Source organism: Echiichthys vipera, assembly GCF_963691815.1.
Source record: "Echiichthys vipera genome assembly, chromosome: 1".
In the NCBI taxonomy this organism is placed as follows: Eukaryota; Metazoa; Chordata; class Actinopteri; order Perciformes; family Trachinidae; genus Echiichthys; species Echiichthys vipera.
The window spans coordinates 27,120,690-27,140,596 of NC_139826.1; the positions used below are offsets into that span (position 1 = coordinate 27,120,690).

The 19,907-nt window shown below is 40.7% G+C and overlaps 1 protein-coding gene across 1 annotated transcript; it reads right to left on the reverse strand.

Moving 5' to 3' along the window:
* Window positions 1-90: 90 nt before the first annotated feature.
* Window positions 91-17,279, reverse strand: cdh15 (cadherin 15, type 1, M-cadherin (myotubule)). The gene is made up of 14 exons (XM_083915689.1): window positions 17,071-17,279; window positions 9,499-9,666; window positions 8,632-8,787; window positions 7,350-7,494; window positions 6,419-6,600; window positions 6,209-6,337; window positions 5,919-6,101; window positions 4,556-4,800; window positions 4,316-4,452; window positions 3,462-3,692; window positions 3,135-3,374; window positions 2,767-2,915; window positions 2,452-2,643; window positions 91-947 (listed from the first exon to the last, which is right to left on the reverse strand). The coding sequence occupies exons 1-14, from the start codon at window positions 17,119-17,121 to the stop codon at window positions 747-749; spliced, it is 2,409 nt and encodes an 802-aa protein (XP_083771815.1). The 5' UTR covers window positions 17,122-17,279; the 3' UTR covers window positions 91-746.
* Window positions 17,280-19,907: the final 2,628 nt, after the last annotated feature.

A 19,907-nucleotide genomic window follows, 5' to 3' on the forward strand; every position in this document is an offset into this window, starting at 1 on the left:
TAATGGAGTATTGAATACTGGTTGATAAAGACAGAAGGCTGCAAGATAAAAGAAACCTGGTGCTGTGTAATGAACAATACACACACTAAATAAAATATTTACATTTATTCTGTAGACACCAGTAGACTCTAAATTAAATGAACATATACAAAAAAAAACAACCATTCAAAGTCTTCACCTCCAAACTATTTGCAGTTACAGAATCTAGTGTGGTACAGTTTGTTTTGATTAATAATATTTGTTTCCAAAAAGATTAACAGATGCTGGAATGGAGGATTTGTGATTTAAAAACAAACAAAATTCATATTAAAGCAAATTTACCTTAAAAAATAATAACTTTTATATATATATATGTAAAAAAAGAAATGCATAAAGATTTTTCTAATCATCTCAGGCTTGTTGTATGTATCATTACCAAGCAATCCAAGTCTGAGGATAAACAAAACCTGACATGGACAATCATTTCAACACACATTCTGTTGGCCATTTAGCATGCACAGCTCCTTTCCTCGTGGTTGATCATGTCAACTCACAATTTGACTTTAATTTACTTTTCCTGAGCTAACCACAAAACTAGGCAATGAGCCATTTTGTCGGTTGTATTCAAATGATCCTCTATAAAACATCGGGCACATTAGATTAAAGGCCTGTGGTTTTGAATTGCAAAACAAATAACACAGGCATGATCCGTGTCCCTAACTGGTGGTGAAGCACACAGGTCATCATTCTGTGGGGTGCTGTCCACCTTAACGTGGGTCATACATGTTGGCTAGTTTCTGAAAGCGTGGTCCCCAGTCGTTGAGGTAGTCGTAGTCCTGGTCCCCATCAGAGCTGTTTGACGCAATGGAGCTGAGACTGCCTGCCAGTGAGCCCTCTCCCTCATAGTCGTATATCAGGGCTGTGTCATATGGAGGCACGTTAGGATCGTTGTCTGCAGCCTCCAGGCCCTGAGGGAAGAAACATTTCAAGGATCAAAATTATAGAACAACTAATAAATACTTGATTAATTATGAAATACTGTTATTTTTAGTGTCCAGAATTTGATAGAATATCCACTGTGGCTATACCACCGCTGTCCTAGAATGTTTTTTTTAAATAACCAAGTCACTTTATACTTGAAAGATTAAAACCTTTATTTTGTGAAAAAAGCAGTCAGCAAAATTAGAGAACACTTTCAGATACCGCCCACTTATTGATGTTAATCTGGCACCTGGTGACAATTGACTTATTGTTGGACACTCTCCTGGTTACTTAGCAAGATGGCAAGCCGCTCTAAGCTGACTGAAACCCTGAGACAGCAGGTTGTCCAGATGAAGGCCAAAGGGATGACCCTCTCAGCCATTGCCAGAGAGGTTGGGTGTTCCAAGTCTGTGATTTCAACAATATTGAAACTTTAGGACGAAGATAAATTTACGTCCCTCAAAATTTTTTGAAGATTTTGAATAAAGTAGCATTACTCTGATGCAACCTCGACCTAAATAAATCATCAATGCACTCCTTCCTTTTGGATTGCATTTGGTAATCGACTTGAATTGACTTTACTACGAGAGGAGCTGGTACCGGGGCCAGTAAGTTAGGTGAGTCTTTCAAAACGCTCTTTTAATAAACTCTGGGTTCACTAACTACGTTGTTGGTGCGCCGTTTTATGTGTAAGGACTCTTATCATGCTACTGCAGATGTTTAGTGTTTTTTCGAGCAGTATTAGTGGTTGAAAAAGCCATTTTAATGCCTTCACCTTGCTGCCCCAAGCAAATCAGTGTAGCTACGGCCAGCTGTTAGCGACTCTCTGGGATATCTACGTTAATAGTTCATACACTAAAAAAAATTGTCTCGATGGCTTATTTGATGACTGTATTTGCTGAAAAGACCCTGGGATGATTTTGCGCCAGAAACACTAAAATGTAAAAGAAATCCACCAGTTGTTAAAATTCATCAATATACACTTCTCATATATTTCTCATAAAAGTCTGACCAAATTATTTTATTTGGTCTGAATAAAATGATTTTCCGAGCTTCCTGCCTGACATCCGTCGCTCCTTTTCACTTGAGCTGCTCAAGCTGCGTTCCAGTGCTATGGGAAGTCACATGACAAACAAGTGTGCTTGTCAAAGTGAAAGGGTAGGTCCATCTCCCTCGAAATCACTAGTAGGAGGTTCCACTTTGACAGGCATTACAGTGCACTTTGCCTCCTTGGAGGCCTGAAACTTTGGACTTCCCATGGCACTGGAACGCAGCTTTTCTCTCTCAATGCACGTGTCAGGGGAGGAGGGAGCATCAGACATCAGGCGGGGGAAGTGGGTGGGGCTTTGGAGGGAAGCACTGAGTTCTCAAAGACATGCAAGAAGGGTAAGAATTGCTTTAAATATAACCTTAGATTGTAATCTGGACCTTTTAAAAAACATTTTTGTTATGAAATACAGGTAAAATAGGGTCATGGTGGAAGTCTCTCACATCATTGATGTAGTCCTCGATGTCAGTGGGATCCGCTGGAGGCCTCCGTGGGTAGATCGGTGAGGGCAGGTTATGTGGGGCATCTTTCCTGAGGGGCTGCTTGCCTCGGGGAACACCAGAGCCCGGGTAGTAGGACCCCGGGGTTGAAGGCGCATCATGGGGATTCCACAACAGGTCGATGTTAAAGGCGTTCTGTAAGGTGAGAGGAAGGGGCTAAAGGTTGACTCTGTATGGACTTTAAGGATACACTGGTAATGCGACTAAACTGGACGTCAGGACCACTCAGACTTCTTTTCTTGCCTTGTGCAGCCTTACCTCATCCTCCTCACCCCCGCCTTGCTCATCATAGTTGAAGACATTGTCACGGATGTCGTCCTCTGAGTCCCCGACAAGTAGACCTGTTCCTTTCTTGATATGGTGACGTCTCCCACAGGTGGTCACTGCCACAGCCAGGAGGAGCAGCACTACAATCAAACAGGGACAAACCATGAAGTGTTAATTAACGTGTGTAGAGTTTTTGAGTCCCTTAAGGACTTCTGAAACAGATTTGTATCAAGCATTAGAAGTGTCTGTGAATATTTGCATACTGAACTCTCCAAGAGTCATTTACTCAAAAGAAAGTATTTTAAACCAAGGCCACTAGCCCAACATTTTAAGAGTGGATGATTCAAGATGAGACTTACACAATAGGAGTGCAACACAGGCCATGATGATGATGAGAGCGAGGAAGCTGATTCCCACAGTGGAGCCTAGAACAGCCCCCACCTCAGACTTACAATCCCCGAAGGAGTCACAGAGACACACGGTGACATTGACCTGAGCGTAAGCGCTCAGAAATGGGCTGCCGGAGTCTGACACGAGCACTGTGACTGCATACTCTCCTGCCTCCAGCTCTACCAGGGGCTGAAGCACAGCATGAGTATCTGGAGAGGGAAGGAGAATGTTGTGAGGTTAGAGGATTCATGGGAACGCTGCTCACTCCACACTCACCCCTGACGCTCTCTCCTTACCGTTGACTTGAATAACAGTCCAGTTGATTGACAGATCAACAGGCATCTCAAAGGTGAAGGGTGCAGCGTGAGGAGGGAAGTCTTCATCCACAGCAGTCACAACCAAACCAGAACTCCTGCGGCCTGCATCCCTACATACAGTGCCGCTCAAAGGGAAAAGCTGAGGGGGGAAGTCATTGGTCTCCTTCAGTGTGATGGCCACTGTGGCGGTGGTCGAAAAACCACCAGCGTCTGGAGAATGGAAATCCACAGCAATGCAACGTTGAGTTCCAACTGATTATTCAAAAAATATTAGCCTTCACACTCATCTGTGACTCTTAATCTTTCTTAAAGGGCCCATATTGTAAAAAGTGAAAAGTGAATCCACAGAGAAATGGTCACAAAAACTGTCTTTCAACGAGCCATCAGGACTTCTGTACAGTTGTGATGTCACAGTTATACTATATATAGGTAGAAGCCGTTACGGTCATTCCCTGACTGCAATGATGGTACAGAGAAGCCAACAACAAGACCTGGAAAATGTTGACCTATCAGAACAGACTGGGCTATTTCAGGAGGAAGGCTTAAAGGGACAGGCGCTAAAACAGAATGAGGATGAATACAGGTACATTCAGCCAGACAGTATAAGAAAAATAATGTTGTTGTTTTTTTTTTTTACATTAAGGCTTGCAAACATGTTCTAGTAGAAACCAAAGCATAAACCAGAAAACAAGCATAATATGGAACCTTTAAAGTGCAAACAAGTCAATTTTATTTTTCTTATGATGAATCTGAATTTTTCTATACGAAGAGGTGTAGAACCTGCCATGTGGGGTCAGATATATATTTATTTCACCTTAAGTAGATAAACTGACCTGTAACCTTGACAACAGCAGTGTAGATACTGTTTCTAACATTCAGAGACCGCATGTTGAAGGTTCTCTTGGCAGTAATGTCTCCTGTGTCTCTGTTGACATCCAGCCACCTCTCAGGATCTCTGATAATCTCATACCTGCCACAGAGAGCAGAGAAAAATGTACAGAAACACAAAATGTGCATTTAGTTTACTTGAATTCATAAAAAAACAAAACATTTTTTTTGTGGCAGCACTGTACCTCAGGTCAGAATCATCAGGGTCAGAGGCTATATTGCGTTTTAGTAAAGTCCCAGGAACCACAGACTCAGGGACCACAATCTGTATTGGGTCCTCCCAGAAATGTGGAGCTTCATTCTCATTCACAACAGTCACCACCACTGTAGCGGTGCTCACTGGGAGGTTGGGAGCCTTGTTGCTTAGAGGATTGACATTTTCCACCATCAGAATCAGAACGTGCTCATGCTTTGCTTCATAATCCAGAGGCTGCATGACAAAACAGAGCAGAATAAAGGCTGTTTGTAGAAGGAAAACTTTGAACAGTGAATGGTGAATCTATGTGTATAGCAAAGGCTCTAATTTCTGCATAAATATAGCCAAACAAGCATTTTTGTCTGACTAACTTGTAGTTTAAACCTCAACCACTAAAAGGTGCTGTTGAGTTGTGTCTGAGGGCCATGGTGTACGGTTTGACTTTAAAGGGCAACGCCACCCATTAAAAAATTCAGTTAATTTCTGAGGCCCCAGCCCGAACACACTTCAGTCAACATTTTTTGAACACATATTGTTTATAGAGTATAGAAATATATGGAAAGAATAAAACATATATCTGATTTCTCACAAATAGTGTACTCTTTCAAACGCTGACTGAAACGTCCTGGAGCACTGAATAACATGTTGTTATTTCTGGAAAATCCTGTTTGGTCCCAGCTTTGGTAATGTTCATATTTGTGTTTTTCCAAGGACAAAATGCTCTCCTTTATGGGTACAACAAATTTCTACATTCAGGGTGACATTTTACTTGATAGGTCACTAAATTCCTATTAAATTCACAGTAAGGTTCCCAGGAAGAGGCCATGTAATTATACAGTAAATATAGGTAAAATAGAGACAGATAGAGTGTTCAAACAGTCCTCTCCCAATAGTTTATTGCTGCTGTGGCCAGTGCATAGCAGGTCAGGCAAAAATATCAAATTAATTTATGGTCAAACATATAATTCAACATGGACAAAAATGGTTCTGATATAAAATTAATTATAAATTAATATGTATTTGGATTTAAGCAGCACACTTCTTTCATGGAAATCCCTTTGCTTATAAACTCAACATAACTGAACTTTGACTAAGATATCTGTCACAACTTTACATAGTTATTTTTTCCAGAAAAACCTATTAGATTACTAGAAATAATGGGCCCATAAAATAAATCATTACCACAACCACTTAAAAACTCACAGCCTGAAAAGTTGCTTATACTTGGTGCCATCCTTCCCAGTACCCTTAGTATATCAGACTGTTTTTGCACTCCTGCAGTGAAAAATATTGAAAAATGACAACACTTAATGTTGGGAATCTTAAGGCCAGGGTGAGGGACAAGGCTGTACCTTGACCACGGTCAGAACGCCCTCATTGGTGGCAGGATCCGTGCTGACTGCAAATTTGCCTTCAGGGTCGTTAGAAATGAAGTATTTGGCCTCCCAGTTTCCTGTTCCACGATCATCCCTGTCTGTCACATTCACTCGGCCAATCTCATAGTCCTTCCTGTTTTCCACCGCTGTCATACTGTACTACATGGACAACACATCAAAACACACGTCAAAAGATTCAACATCGAACTAAAGTGTTTTAAATAATAACTAAAAATATCCCTCATATATTGTTGACTGAGGCTCACCGAGGCAGGGCTGAACTGTGGGGCGTGGTTGTTGATATCAGACACGTGTATAATTGCCACACCTTCACTCGTTAGTCCCATGCCCCCCATATCTGCGACCTGCAGTTTTAATCGGAAACTTTTCACCACCTAGAACAGAACACAGCACATATTAACGAAATGATCTATAATGATCTGCCAAAAAATATGCATCTTAATGTGTGGTTTTACCTCCAGGTCCAGGCCTACGTCTCTTGTGTAGATGGCTCCTGTCTCGTTGTTGATTCCAAACATTGTCTTGGTAACAGCGTTGGCAGGAATGCTCTCCTGGCCAATGATAGAGTAGCTCAGATAAGCGTTTTCTGTCATAGGATCATCTGCATCAGTGGCTGACACGGACATCACCGAGGTGCCTGTCAAAATAATTGAAAACTTTGGTCAGCTGGAAAGATCAGCCCGCATGAATTACAGGTGACACGAATGTGCTGAGGCCACAGGACTTTAACAAATCTTGAACCATACTTTTGAAGAACCATACTTCCAAAATGTAAAGACAATGTGCCTCGAGGTGGAAACAATTTACTAGTTTACATGCAAATGAGTTTATCATTTATTTGGTATTAGTTGTGATCTAATGTTGTATAAGTGACCATAAGCTGTTAAGCCACTAATAAATGCAATCTAGGATTTGTATATTTTACATAAATACCTGCATATGTATGATGTAAGTTCATTAGGCAAACAGTTGCTTATTTATACTAGTAAGTTCAATATTCCCTCTCCCTTTAGCTTTGGTCTCAGCTTTATCTGTCCTCCTGGGGGGAGGGAGGGCATCTGGCTCATTAGGTACAACGTGCACCCCTATGTTCAACAGCTAGTACCTAACTTTGCTACCTGCTGCTTCTGAAAGCAATGTTAAAAGTGGCAAAACTAAAACAGTGAGCCCAAATTCTAAAGCACTGCAGAGCTCAGGAACAAGGTGTAAAATATTGGTCATAGCAGCTTTTAATTATTGTAGTTTCACTGACACAGTAAAAGCTACTTTATAAACTTTTGAAGATACTTCAGGAAGGATATTTATGATGGCTTTTTTGAAACATTGTGGTTCAAGAAGATATGAAAATTAAAAGTTTGTAATGCAGTATGTAATTTGTGGATGTACCTGGGACTGAGAACTCAGAGACAGTGCCACCAAACTGGCGCTGGGTGAAGGCGGGTCTGTTGTCGTTCTGATCCAGCACCACAATCTCTATGGTGGTAGGGTTCTCTAGTCTCTCACCACTGGGGGAAAGTGCAAAGGCTTTCAGCTACACACACACACACACACACACACACACACACACACACACACACACACACACACACACACACACACACACACACACACACACACACACACACACACACACACACACACACACACACACACACACACACACACACACACACACACACACACACACACACACACACACACACACACACACACACACACACACACACACACACACACACAGATGCAACAGACAAATGTTAGGCAAGACACTGCAGGTGAATAGGGTAAAACTTTAACTGATAGTCACTCTGAAATTTTCCAGTTAATTACTTACATAAATATAATTATTTTTGTAAGCAAGTTTTCTAAAATGTTATTTTTAAATATGCAAATTATTATCATTATCTTATTATATATACACTGATTTTTATAAATGTCAATAACAGTAATCTGAACATTGGATAAAGCCAGGTTCAATATTTTGTTGACATATAAGGGGCAACGGTTTTTACAGAGGGAATGTTGGATATCTCTTTTTAACCCTCCATAAAGCAAAAAATACTGTCAACAGACATAAAAAAAAACCCAACTTCCACCATATTTTTAGAAATAAAATAAATCAGGCTATGAATGATATATGAACCCCTTGTAAACCTACTACCACTACTCTGAAAGAAGACATGTTATTGAAGTAAATTTAACAAGTGCATAAAAAATGGAGTTTGTCTGTTATATTTGGCCTTTATAAAAACTGCATTCATGTGACTGTTGTTTCTTACTATTAATTACCACAAATCTTATATACAGGATACATACAGTACACTGTGGGTATTTGTGGTCCCGTACACAACATATGTTGGAAATGGCAGAAAGAAATGTGCAGGATGTTTGTTTCACCATCATAGGTTACATCACAGTCATCTGGTCTCAAACCCTCTCCCAAGATGCCCATAAAGGCCCTTTGAAACTGACCTCTGGCTGTTTATACTGGTGTCTGAGACACTGATATATGCTTTCAGACAAAAACATGGACTTAAGCTCTGAAACACGTTTCCGAAGGTCCTATTGATAACGTTGAGGCTTGTTTGGTAAGTGCTTCTGTTTGATTGTGCTTTGAAACACATTTCTGGGTGATTTAAAAATGTTTCTCCCATAAACACACTCTCACCGTGAAGCTGTTGTATCTCTCTCTGTCCAGTGGCTTCTTGCTTCTGATTATTCCTGTTTTATCATCAATCTCAAACAGATTCTTGGGCTGCTGGTCCACCCCCGGTCCCTCTAACTTGTAGATCACCTCACCTGTAAAGATTTTGTCCGATTTGATCTAGGCAGAGAGAGAGGTGATAAAGTTGGTGATCATCACAGCATCATGTGGAGTCGGGGGAGGAGGGGAGGACTGTAAGACCACATGTTGTAGCACCAGATGTGAGGATGTTGACAGTCAGGGACCTTGAGACAAGAGTGTTTAAACTCACAGAGGCCTTTGACTTATGGCAGGAAATGATATTCTGAACTAATAATAGCAAGGACTCTATATTTTATGAATTTTCTTTCCATTTTCTTACACATATGGTCAAAAGAGGCACTATATTATGTATATCCTACGTCTATGATGGGAATTACAATCAGCAGTGCATAGCTGTGTTTGACTGGATCCAGTGTTGTGTAGCTCTCTCGCAGTCCATTCACAGTCAGCCATCAGCTCATTAAAGTATTTGCATGATGATGATTTAGTCTTCAGGGGAAAACCCTTCTTTGTAGCAGTATAATTACATGGTTACATGTATTACATCACAGTCTATGTGTTATTATTACTAACAATACATTTATTCATGGAAAATAAAGTTAGGCAAAAGGTTAGCACCTTCAATCAATCCATCCATCTAGCCCATAACCAGGAGGAATGGCCTGTTTTATTGACTATTGTTTTTAGACAGACCCTGAAAAATTGTGGAGCTATAGATTAAGTATTTATACCAGAAATGACACAGACGTTATGTTATGTTTAAAGCTATAATCTGTTATTCATTTTTACCTGGACAAGGTCTTCGGGAACCTGCTTGCTATTCTCCAGCACTCTGATCGGGGGGATGATCCAGTCCCTCTTCACCCTGACCACTCCCTTGCCTTGATATCTCCATGGGTAAAGGGCCTGAAGATGCAGCTCCTCCTCTTCGTGATGAGATTCTGCAGTGCTCCACACCTGAAGGAAACGAGTACAGCATGAAACTCACAAAAAAGTTGCAGGAATGTTCGGGCATCATCCAGGAACAGAAACATATCGCCATAACAGTTTTCAATCATTATCGGACACCTGATGACCCTAATCCACTGAGAGCTGTGTTTGGAGTTAAGGGATCTTATTTTGCTCTAGCCACCTTTCAATATAACATGATAAGATTTCTAACCCCTCTAGCATTCAGACTGATATTGCTAACTGGGAAGCAAGCAAAGGCTCCAACGCGCTCTGACGTTAGGGGGCGAAGACAAATCAGATCTGGCAACCCTTTGTCAGCCACTTCAACAACAGACAACATCAGTTCCAGTCCCAGCCTGGTCAGATGCGTACATGAACTGATGAAGCCTCTTGGATGAGAGGTGAAACGTCTTCCTAGACAAACAACCAGTCCAGTTGTTTTTGACTGAAATTGCTTTGAGGATTCAACAACAGAGCACTAATCTTTCCAGCAAACTAGCCAGGATGAAACACACAAAAGCACTATTGACTTATTTGACATTCACTTGAGGAAGTAAAAGAAGGATTCTGCAAGAGGCCGATCGACCTGTACATAAATCACTTCCTCCTATTGTTAAACTGTATTTTTCACTCAGAAAATCCCAACGAAAAGAGTTGCAAAAACTAAAAAGAAAGAAAGTCACAGGAACATTCAGACATGGAGATATAATGTATATCAGTAAGTCAGCTCACAGGAAGTATATTTTTTGATTCTCCTTCATGGAAGAAAAATTATGTCATTATATATATTTGCAGCTGTTTAAAATCACGTTGAGCGTCTCCCTCAGGGCTATAACATTCCCAATGGTGTGATGATGGAATGGCTGTATGTTCGCTGTAGCACTGAGGCTGTCTGTAATGTGGAATCCATGGGATTGTCCAGAGCAAGAAGGGACGCAGGGCCACAGCTTCAGGTTTCACTCACTCATACACGTCTTTGTCAGCTTCCTTTGATCTGTGTGCAAATTCATCTCTGGACGAGGAAACACAAACACTCATTTCACAAGCCCTCATTCACCACATTGCTGTCTTAACCATGTTCACACACACCACACACACACACACACACACACACACACACACAAACACACACACACACACACACACACACACACACACACACACACACACACACACACACACACACACACACACACACACACACACACACACACACACACAAACAGCTGTCGACTATGGATTTAGATCCTGTGCTTTCCCACACGCATTCCCGCTCACACACAAATTCCCCTTTATGCTCAGATCTGCACCTGACTGGGAGTTTGGGGTCACCTTACGGATTTGCTCCGCTGTAGGAATTACACACACACACACACACACACACACACACACACACACACACACACACACACACACACACACACACAAATCAACAAAACACCCACCCACACAAAAGCATATACATTTCCTAAAGTTGCTTCCTTCTTTTCTATGGGAATTCACCGGATTCAGCATTACTTCCCATATGCTTAACAGCTCTAAGGCATAATCCATATAAGTAGAAATAAATGTGGATGTATTAATTTGTCTTTGTGTTTCCACCGAATCTTGATGAATAACCTTTTTTATTAATATTTTTAAGTAATCTATAAATCCATCAGTCAAATAATGAATAGTGGATAAATATGTAATTATTTTGTGAATGGCATGTGATCCCTGCCTTGTCTCTGAGGTGGGTGATATGATATACCGATCCTTTGGCATGCTGCTGGACAGTGAAGGGAGGAATGGCAACAATGGCTGGCATCTGCCGGCCAAGTCAGAGGGCGGGCTAATCTTAGACTCTTCTATATTCCCGACCCCTATAGCTTTTTAACTTTTTGTTGCCGTCGTCATCTCCACCCTTACAGAGATGTTTACACTCACATTCCCACAGTGCATGTCACCCACACAAATTCATCCATATAGCTATCTTCTTCCATACTTAAGACTCCTGCATATATGAGACCCAGAGCTCCACTGACATAGCACACATTCTGCACTGTCACTTAACCTCAACATCAATCACAGCTGCATCACAGTTGGATCTCCAAGTATAGCACTATCCAAGTTTGCCTGATTTGTGGACACTTTGGCAAACATGGGCACCTTTTCCTAACTCAGAGAAGGCACACACACATATACTGTATAGTGAATGCACACAAAGCATTGTGTTGATCATGACAACTGTACGGGTGGTGAATTTTAATATAATGTTTAAATTCCCTACTCCTCACGCTCGTTTTTTTAACCTTGCCTTCGTTTTGATTTCAACTACACACCTGTAATGTTTCATGACTGTATCTTGCATGACACTATCACTGTGACACAATCTTGCCGCAGACAGAGAGACAGGGAGACAGGGAGACAGATAAACACCTGGCAAAAATAGTCAAATCTGCCTCTGTGGTTGTTCCCGCTACATGTAGATGTCTCAAGAACCACTTTTTGCCATGATAACACACACACACACACACACACACACACACACACACACACACGCACACAGACTCTACGGGTGTAGGCAATTCCAGTTTTTCTACAACATAAGACATTGACAGAAAAGCCTACAACCACCAGATAATAAACAACATTTATTATTTGACACACTTCCTTTTCATATCACTGTCTTGTCCAGTCCCTTTAAATCTGAGTTTAAGATGAGTCTGTCTTTGCCTGCCACTGTTAAAATGTTTTTACCAGACCAAGATGCGGTAACATCAAAGTGTCATGTTACCAATTAGACCAATGACTGCCTTTTCTGACAGGCTGAGCAATGACACCCCACACACATGAACTGTTTTAGAGGCTTTTCCCAGATACTTTTACAGCTTGGCCTTTCACCTCAGGCCCTCACAGAAGTATGGGCAGCTTGTGTGAGGATGATGTGCCCTCACAGTAGAACCGTTAAGACCTCTGTTGTTAAAGGAGCTCGAGAAAGTTTGATTCTGAAGTCTCTGAAGTCAAAATCAAACAAATAATTATGTTGAATAAATAATTTCCTAATAACTTGATAATGCAATTATAAATGCATTGTTCTAAAAGAGGATAACATAGGAGGCCACAAGTCCATTACATGTGGTTACATTTGGTAAAAATAAGACGCACTGAATAAAGATGACCGTGCAAGAATGTCACAGTTGTATTAACAGAAAGTTAATAAGGCATTAGGTGCTCTGATAAGTAGCAAAATAAAATTTCCGAAGTATTGAAATTTGTTTTAACAAGAGAACATCTTATTTTTTTCATTTCGAAACAAAAAGAGATGAGATGTGTAGGGTGTAGGGTGTAGGGTGTAGAAGTTACAGGGCGTCACGTTCAACATGACACATTTAACATGACAGATGACATTGCGGAGAGACTCCTCATTGTGGTTCAAAAAAATCCACCCGTAAAAAAAGAGCAGTGTTTATAAAGACACTATGAAGAAGAAGAAGACATCTGATATGCAATCGGGCTCTCCCTAGGAATCAGTGGTAAGTGTCTTTTGTTGGCCACTGTTTACAGAATGTACCCATGTGGATGCTCTTTATCATTATAGTTATTATTCTTGGTGCCTGTCACATGTTTGCAAGCCATAAACATTAATTAATAATAATAACACATTTTATTTGTATAGTGCTTTTCATGGTACTCAAAGAATTAATGGATATTATAGTTGTTGGTACAAGTTTAAAGTAATTAAAGTATTGTGTATGGGGAAATGTGGAGACATGTGACAGATTATGCCAGTCTGCACGCTTCCATTGATACATTTTCAGTAAGTGATACATTTTTACAAAAATGCTATGCCCATAATATTTCAATGTATTGGAAAAGCATCCGTCCTGAGAGACCTCGGAAGCTCTGAAGAGGAGCGTGTATCAATTTTTGTCTAAATCTCTATTTGAGTGTGTCCTCTCCAGATATGTGTGACTGGATGCCTGACACTCCCTTCAGCCACAGGGCTAGAGGTTGCACAGGTGTCCCTCTGGTCACTTCTGTTACTGGACATTCGACCAGTTAGTCACCAACAGCAGTGGTCCCACACCCCTACTCTTTGCTAAGTCATGACTGCCTGGCATGGGCATGGACACCCTATTTATGTCCCGCTCAGAGCAGATGTCTGAGCTTTAGGAATGCTGAGCAAGGTTATAATATTAAACTAAGACTAAAAGTAGGACCCAATAAACATGAAGAGATATCGACTGAATTTGTATATGAATATGTTATGTATGAATGCCTATTTCACTCAATGTATAATAACAACAAAATGCAGGAACATACAGTATATATTCATTTTATCTTTACCGATTACAAACTGTAACCTTTTTGAGGTGACAAAAGACTGCCTTTTTAAACATCTCTACATGGGTTAGTTAACTTATTCACTGGGGATAGAAAACAGCACAAGTGACAAACCCATCATAACATTGCTGCTAGCTTATCCTTGTGCATGACCTCTGAAACGACAACTGTCACCACTTGGTCTTCCATGTCTCAGTCCATAAAAATAATGAGGCAAAAAAAGGAGAGGACTTCCCTGTGCAGTTGTTTAGTTTTAACGATCTGGAAATTGTCTCGCTACCCTTTGCTCCCTCTGAAACCCTAGTCAGTGAAAAACAGCCTGCAGGTATCCACACCCAGCAGGACCTGTGATTCAGACTCTAAATCCTTTGACTGATTGTTTCCGATGAGTGAGACCTCAGCGCCAGCTGGCCGCTGCTACAGACTCTTGATTTGTACCCGATTTCATGGTTCAGAAACGGCCCACTCCTCTTTCCGCGAGGGGGATTACAGAGCGGGACAAATGGCATCACGTATGCATCTGGGAACAGCTGTGGCTGCTGCCCACTCCTCACCGCAACAGATACCCTGCAGGCCTGAACACTGTTCAAAACAAAACCAGCTCACTGAAAATTGAAAGAGAACAACTGAAAGCTGACAGTTGGCACTAAACAAGGCCTTTGATTATATTGATAGCTGTCGATGGTTTAATTGATTTAAAATAAATTGTGACAAATTTCTATTTGTTTTACTTATGAAGCGTGTACTCGAATAGAAGCCATGTTCAAACCTACAGAGACAATGTGTGCATTTTGTGCAGTGGTCCAGCAGGTAAAACATTATAAAGCCCAATATATGTGGCTTGTTTCAAGAAATAAGACAAATAATGTCTGTTGTGTGTGGATTTCTTTCTTCCTATGTGGAAGAAAAAAAAAGGGACTGGACATTATGTAAAAGGCCACTATTAATGATGCAGATTCACTCATTAAAGGAATAGGGTTAGGGTTAGGGTTATATCAATGTATCTTTTTACGTTTTTTAGCCAATATGGTCTTGAAATGTGGCTTTGCAAAGTTTCTTAATGGAGGCTGGCAGCTGTGGTCAGCTTGGATTCACTGCAGTTTCAAAGGATTCCAATGGCTTTAGTGAAAGCTTAGTTAGTGATTTATTGGTAAAGTGAGCACTGCCTGGAATAGTTTTGGATGTTTTGATGCTTTTTTTGCTGGGATGTTGGGATGCCGTTGGAGTCCACTAGTGCTGCTGTTCCATGTGAAGGAGTCCACTATTTCATACCCAAAAGTTAGCCTTTTGGTTGGGCAGGTTGTTTCAATTTCATAATAATTACAACGCAGTAAACAAAATGAAATTGGCACTTTTTGTTATTTGGGTATTTTGGGTCTGTACCATCTCTGATATTTGAAGGTGCAATTTAACCCCATCTCTGCCTCACCACACAGAGCTTAAGTAGTTCTTTGATATCTGCATCCAGCCTGTGGACTAGGATCCGGCACCTTAGAGGTCATGCTTCAAAGTTTACATGACTTTCAAGTTATCTACATCAGTGTGGTATAAAGAAGACCAAGTAATGCATTTAGACTCTCATCAGTAAACAATATAGCTTACACATAAATGAGACAAAATACGTGCATTCTTTTTCCCGTCTCATCCTTGGAATAATATACTCAGTAGGGATGGGACGATAATCGATTATATCGTGGATCTCGATAAGAACACTTTGATAAGTTAATCGTGGTAAACTTCCATTATCGGAACAATGGTAAATATCCTTACAAGTGACTCAACTGGAAATTGACAGCAGTTTATTTACGTTTTTCCTCCCACTGTATTATTCATTTGACCATAGCTCATTATGTTACAGTTCAAATCAAGAAGTGAAAATGTTTGTTGCATGTACAATTAACATCACTGTGTATTCATCAACCACCACATCTAAAATAAAAGACTATTTAAATTCTACAAATTTTGTTGGTGACCCAAATAACTTCTCCTAGGACCCAAGTAGACTATGAATCACAACCCTGGGAATGACTGATCTACAGAGTTATTTATTAATGTTTACATGGAAGCTCATATATTCAATTATAACTTTGGAAATATATTGTGTTTAATGCCATTAGGGGCTTACGTATGCCTCTCTTTAGGAAACTGTTTTTTGCAGTGGGTTTTCCCATGTTTGAACGAGACCACAGACATGTTTAGTGATTTTCTAAATCAATCAGCCAAGGACCATGAACATGAAACACCACAGCAGCATAAATTATTCATTTCTACAGCTACATAGCATCTGCGACATTTACAATGAATTAGAGAGCACATCATAGCAAAACGTCCCTCAAGAATCACTGGAGGCCAACTCACTCACTCTCCCAACCTGGGCTCCATTACTTCTCCAAACAGAGAGAAAGACTGATGGTGGTTGGAAGTGCTGTTGGTAATATGTCAGTTTACATTGTCATCCATTTTAGATCTCATAATGGCATCTGCTGACAGGGACTGCTAATGATGCACTGAGCCCTGTGTACACATCTGGAGTCTCGTCCTCCTCAAAACACTTCATCATCCTCTTTCCCACCGGGATGAAATGTTTAGATCAGACGCAACCTCTGATTGCAGAGCAAGTTTAGTGCCTCTATTGAGGAAAATCAGTCATTTGGTTGAAAACATCGCTCAGGTAAAAACATAAACTGTATATCTGAAGAGTGGGGCAACTAAAGGTTATTCTCTAATCAAGATAACCCTCTAAAGGTGCAGGAAGCATTGGGCTAGAATTTGGGGTATAGGCTGAATCTATACAGCAGATGCACAGCTCAAGTGCAAGTGGAGGACCTTAACAGCAGCCGAGCGAACTCATAGTTCAATTACGTGTTATTACCATTTTTATAGCAGTCAGAAAGCAAAGTGTGGCACTACACAAGCTCTATTGCTCAGGCACCTGTGCTCTGATTTCTTTTATTGTGTCAAAAATCAGAAATAAACAACTGAAGACAACACAGAGAACAAACGCACATGTACTTTAACTCTCATATAAATCAATCAACATATTTTGTTCAACAGCAGCTATGAAGTGACTATGATTTTTCTTACCTGACAAAGCAGAGCACCCAGTACATACACCATCAACATCAGTCGCCCCATCCTCAGTACCTGCAACCTCACAAACTCAGTAAGAACAGACCCCCAATGACTGAAAAATGTGACGTCCTCCACTAAGAACTGGGCTCCTGAGTGGTTCTACAAGGCAAAAAAGGCCAAACTCTTCAACCCTGAAACCTTCCCCCTCTCTTTCCTTCTCTCTGTCCTCTTGCTCTCACACAGTCTCACTGTCTCTCAGTCCCTCTTTTCCTCTCCCAGCGTTTGTCTCTCACAGCTCCTCCCTGTCCATAGCTGGGGTATGTCTCACAGTCGTGGGGTAAGGGGTTAGAATTTCAGCAGCAGCCCTCCCATGTACCCCAGCACATGTGCTGTCACTCACAGTGCGATGAGAGAAAGAGAGAGACAGAGAGAGAGAGAGGGAGGGAGATGAAGAGAGAAGCAGGGCAGCTGTTGGTGGTGTAGACAGAAACAGTCTTCACAAGTTAAAAGTAAGTAAGTAAGTAAACTTTAACATTTTTTCAAAATGATAGTGCTTTACAGAGAGACAAAAAGAAAGAAAGACAACGTGTAAAACATGGACACATACACTAGGAAATGTAAAATGACCAACAGAACAAATACCAACGTTTTTTCTAAAGTTTACAAGAATGTCAAACAAGAAAAGCTGCAACCAGAAAATGTTCAGTTTTTTTCCTTAAACAATTTACTCAATTAGTAATCAATTCATCAATTCAAAAAAGTTGACAATTGTTTTTCTGTTGATTGGCTCAATCAATTGACTAATCAATTCAGCTCTATACAGTGCCCTTCTACAACTTGCAAATAAATCCAAAACAGAACCCTTTTCACTTCAGATTGATATTAAATGCACAGTATGTAGATTCTGCCTGTTAAGTCACGTTTATTCATTCAGCTGCAAGTAACGTTAGCTTATGTTACTTTAACATACTTTTAGAGTCGACTACCAACACAAATGTGGGGTAGCCCAGTGTGATTAACCGTGGCCCATACAATAATGCTTAAAATACCTTCATGAGCATGTTGAACATTGTTGTAACATTCTAATGTTACTGCATGTTCGTTAGCATTAGCTTGGATGACATGAGCCACTTGTAGCACATCGTAGTAAGCTGGATAGATATTGAAATATGCTGTATGTACAGTTACCAAGTATGATTCTGTGACATTGTATTATTTACACTTACTCTTTGATGTATTTCCTGGGTTTAAAGGGAAGTTAGAGCAGAGGTGGTAAAAGTTATATGATGCCACTGACAGGGGACCAAATGAAACGCACCGTTACCTTGAATAAAATGACAGATTTCTCAGAATTGAGCATTGTTGGAAACATTTTTGGATAGTGGAAGCACAACAAAATATGTAACAGTCGCTTTTAGACATTTGAATGCAGAAATCTTATTATACCTTTAAATTGGTTTCTTGACAATTAAATTATAGTTTTAGGATTTGGAAGCAAATATTTGTCTCCATTGCGCCATTGGCCCATGATAATAAGTTACATCTATGGACTGTTTTCAGCTTTTTCCAAGAATTAATTTGCAACAAAAACACAAACAGTTCCTGGACCAAACTCTACGTCTTTTGCCCCCACGAGAAAACACAATATACGCTCGCTTGTGTTTAAAGCTTTAAGTAGCTTAGCACTTGTTTTCTTCTTAAATCCTCCATGTCCAGATCATCCTACAATTCGTAAGGCCGCATACGTAACCTTGCTGTCCGGTACGGTCTGTGTCGTGCCCTCACACATTCAGAACATTCAACCAGAACTCTTTGATCTGCTGCTATTTTGAACACGCATGTCAAAGCAGAAGATGAAGATCTATGGCGCTCAATGGGTTATGTCAAAGCAGAGAGAGCCATGTCTGTGGGGCTTCAAATTTGACGGAAATGCTACCATGAGTGATGAATTACAAGTGTTTCAGGGAACTACCTCTGCTGCGAGATGAGATTGTTGAGTTGTTTGAGTGAGAAAGTTAGTTTACTTTAATGGGTATATGTTCTCAGGGGGGATGCTACCAGCTGGAAGGATGTGTTTGGCATTATGGGGAAGCTAGATCCCTCAGCGTTACTTTCAACACCCTATCAGAAGGTCTGCTCGCAGGTCAAAGGTTGATATGGATCTTTAGAAAGTAAACAGCTTCGGACCACACTGGCCTCCCTCTTACTGCAGAGACACTCCTCTACTTGTGGGACAGACCCCTATTCATGTTAAAAACCAAAAGTGAAGACCAATATTAAGTATTATAGTTATAAACTATAAGGGCAGTTGGAGAGCGCAGACCAGGCAATGCCCTATGTCACGCTGTCAACGAAACTGGTGACTGCGCAATGATTCAGATCCACTCCCAAATTTAATAGGTGCTTCCTTGGCCCGTGCAACACCCTTACAATAAGTTTCATGAATATCGGAGAGGTAGTTTTTTCTTTAATCCTGTGGACAAACATTACCTCCTTGGCGGAAGTTACAAGGAATCAACAACACAGCTGAAGCTATGAGTTATGAATTTACAGGACACAGAGATACTGTTGATATCACAGTCTAGAAACTCTAATGTTAGAAAGTAGAGCAGTGAAATAACTGACTATGTTGGCAGGCTGACTGTGCGTGCTGAGTGTGTGTCGGTATGCTTCCATGTTTCTGTGTGTCCATGAGTGTTTGTGTGTGTGTGTGAGCTCCGGTATAAAGGGGTGATTTTACAGCACCTGTCTCTGTCATTTCAGGCAGTTGGCAGGAGGCGCCCTGATGTTTCTTTTCCTTTAACCCCCCTTAACACACACACACACACACACACACACACACACACACA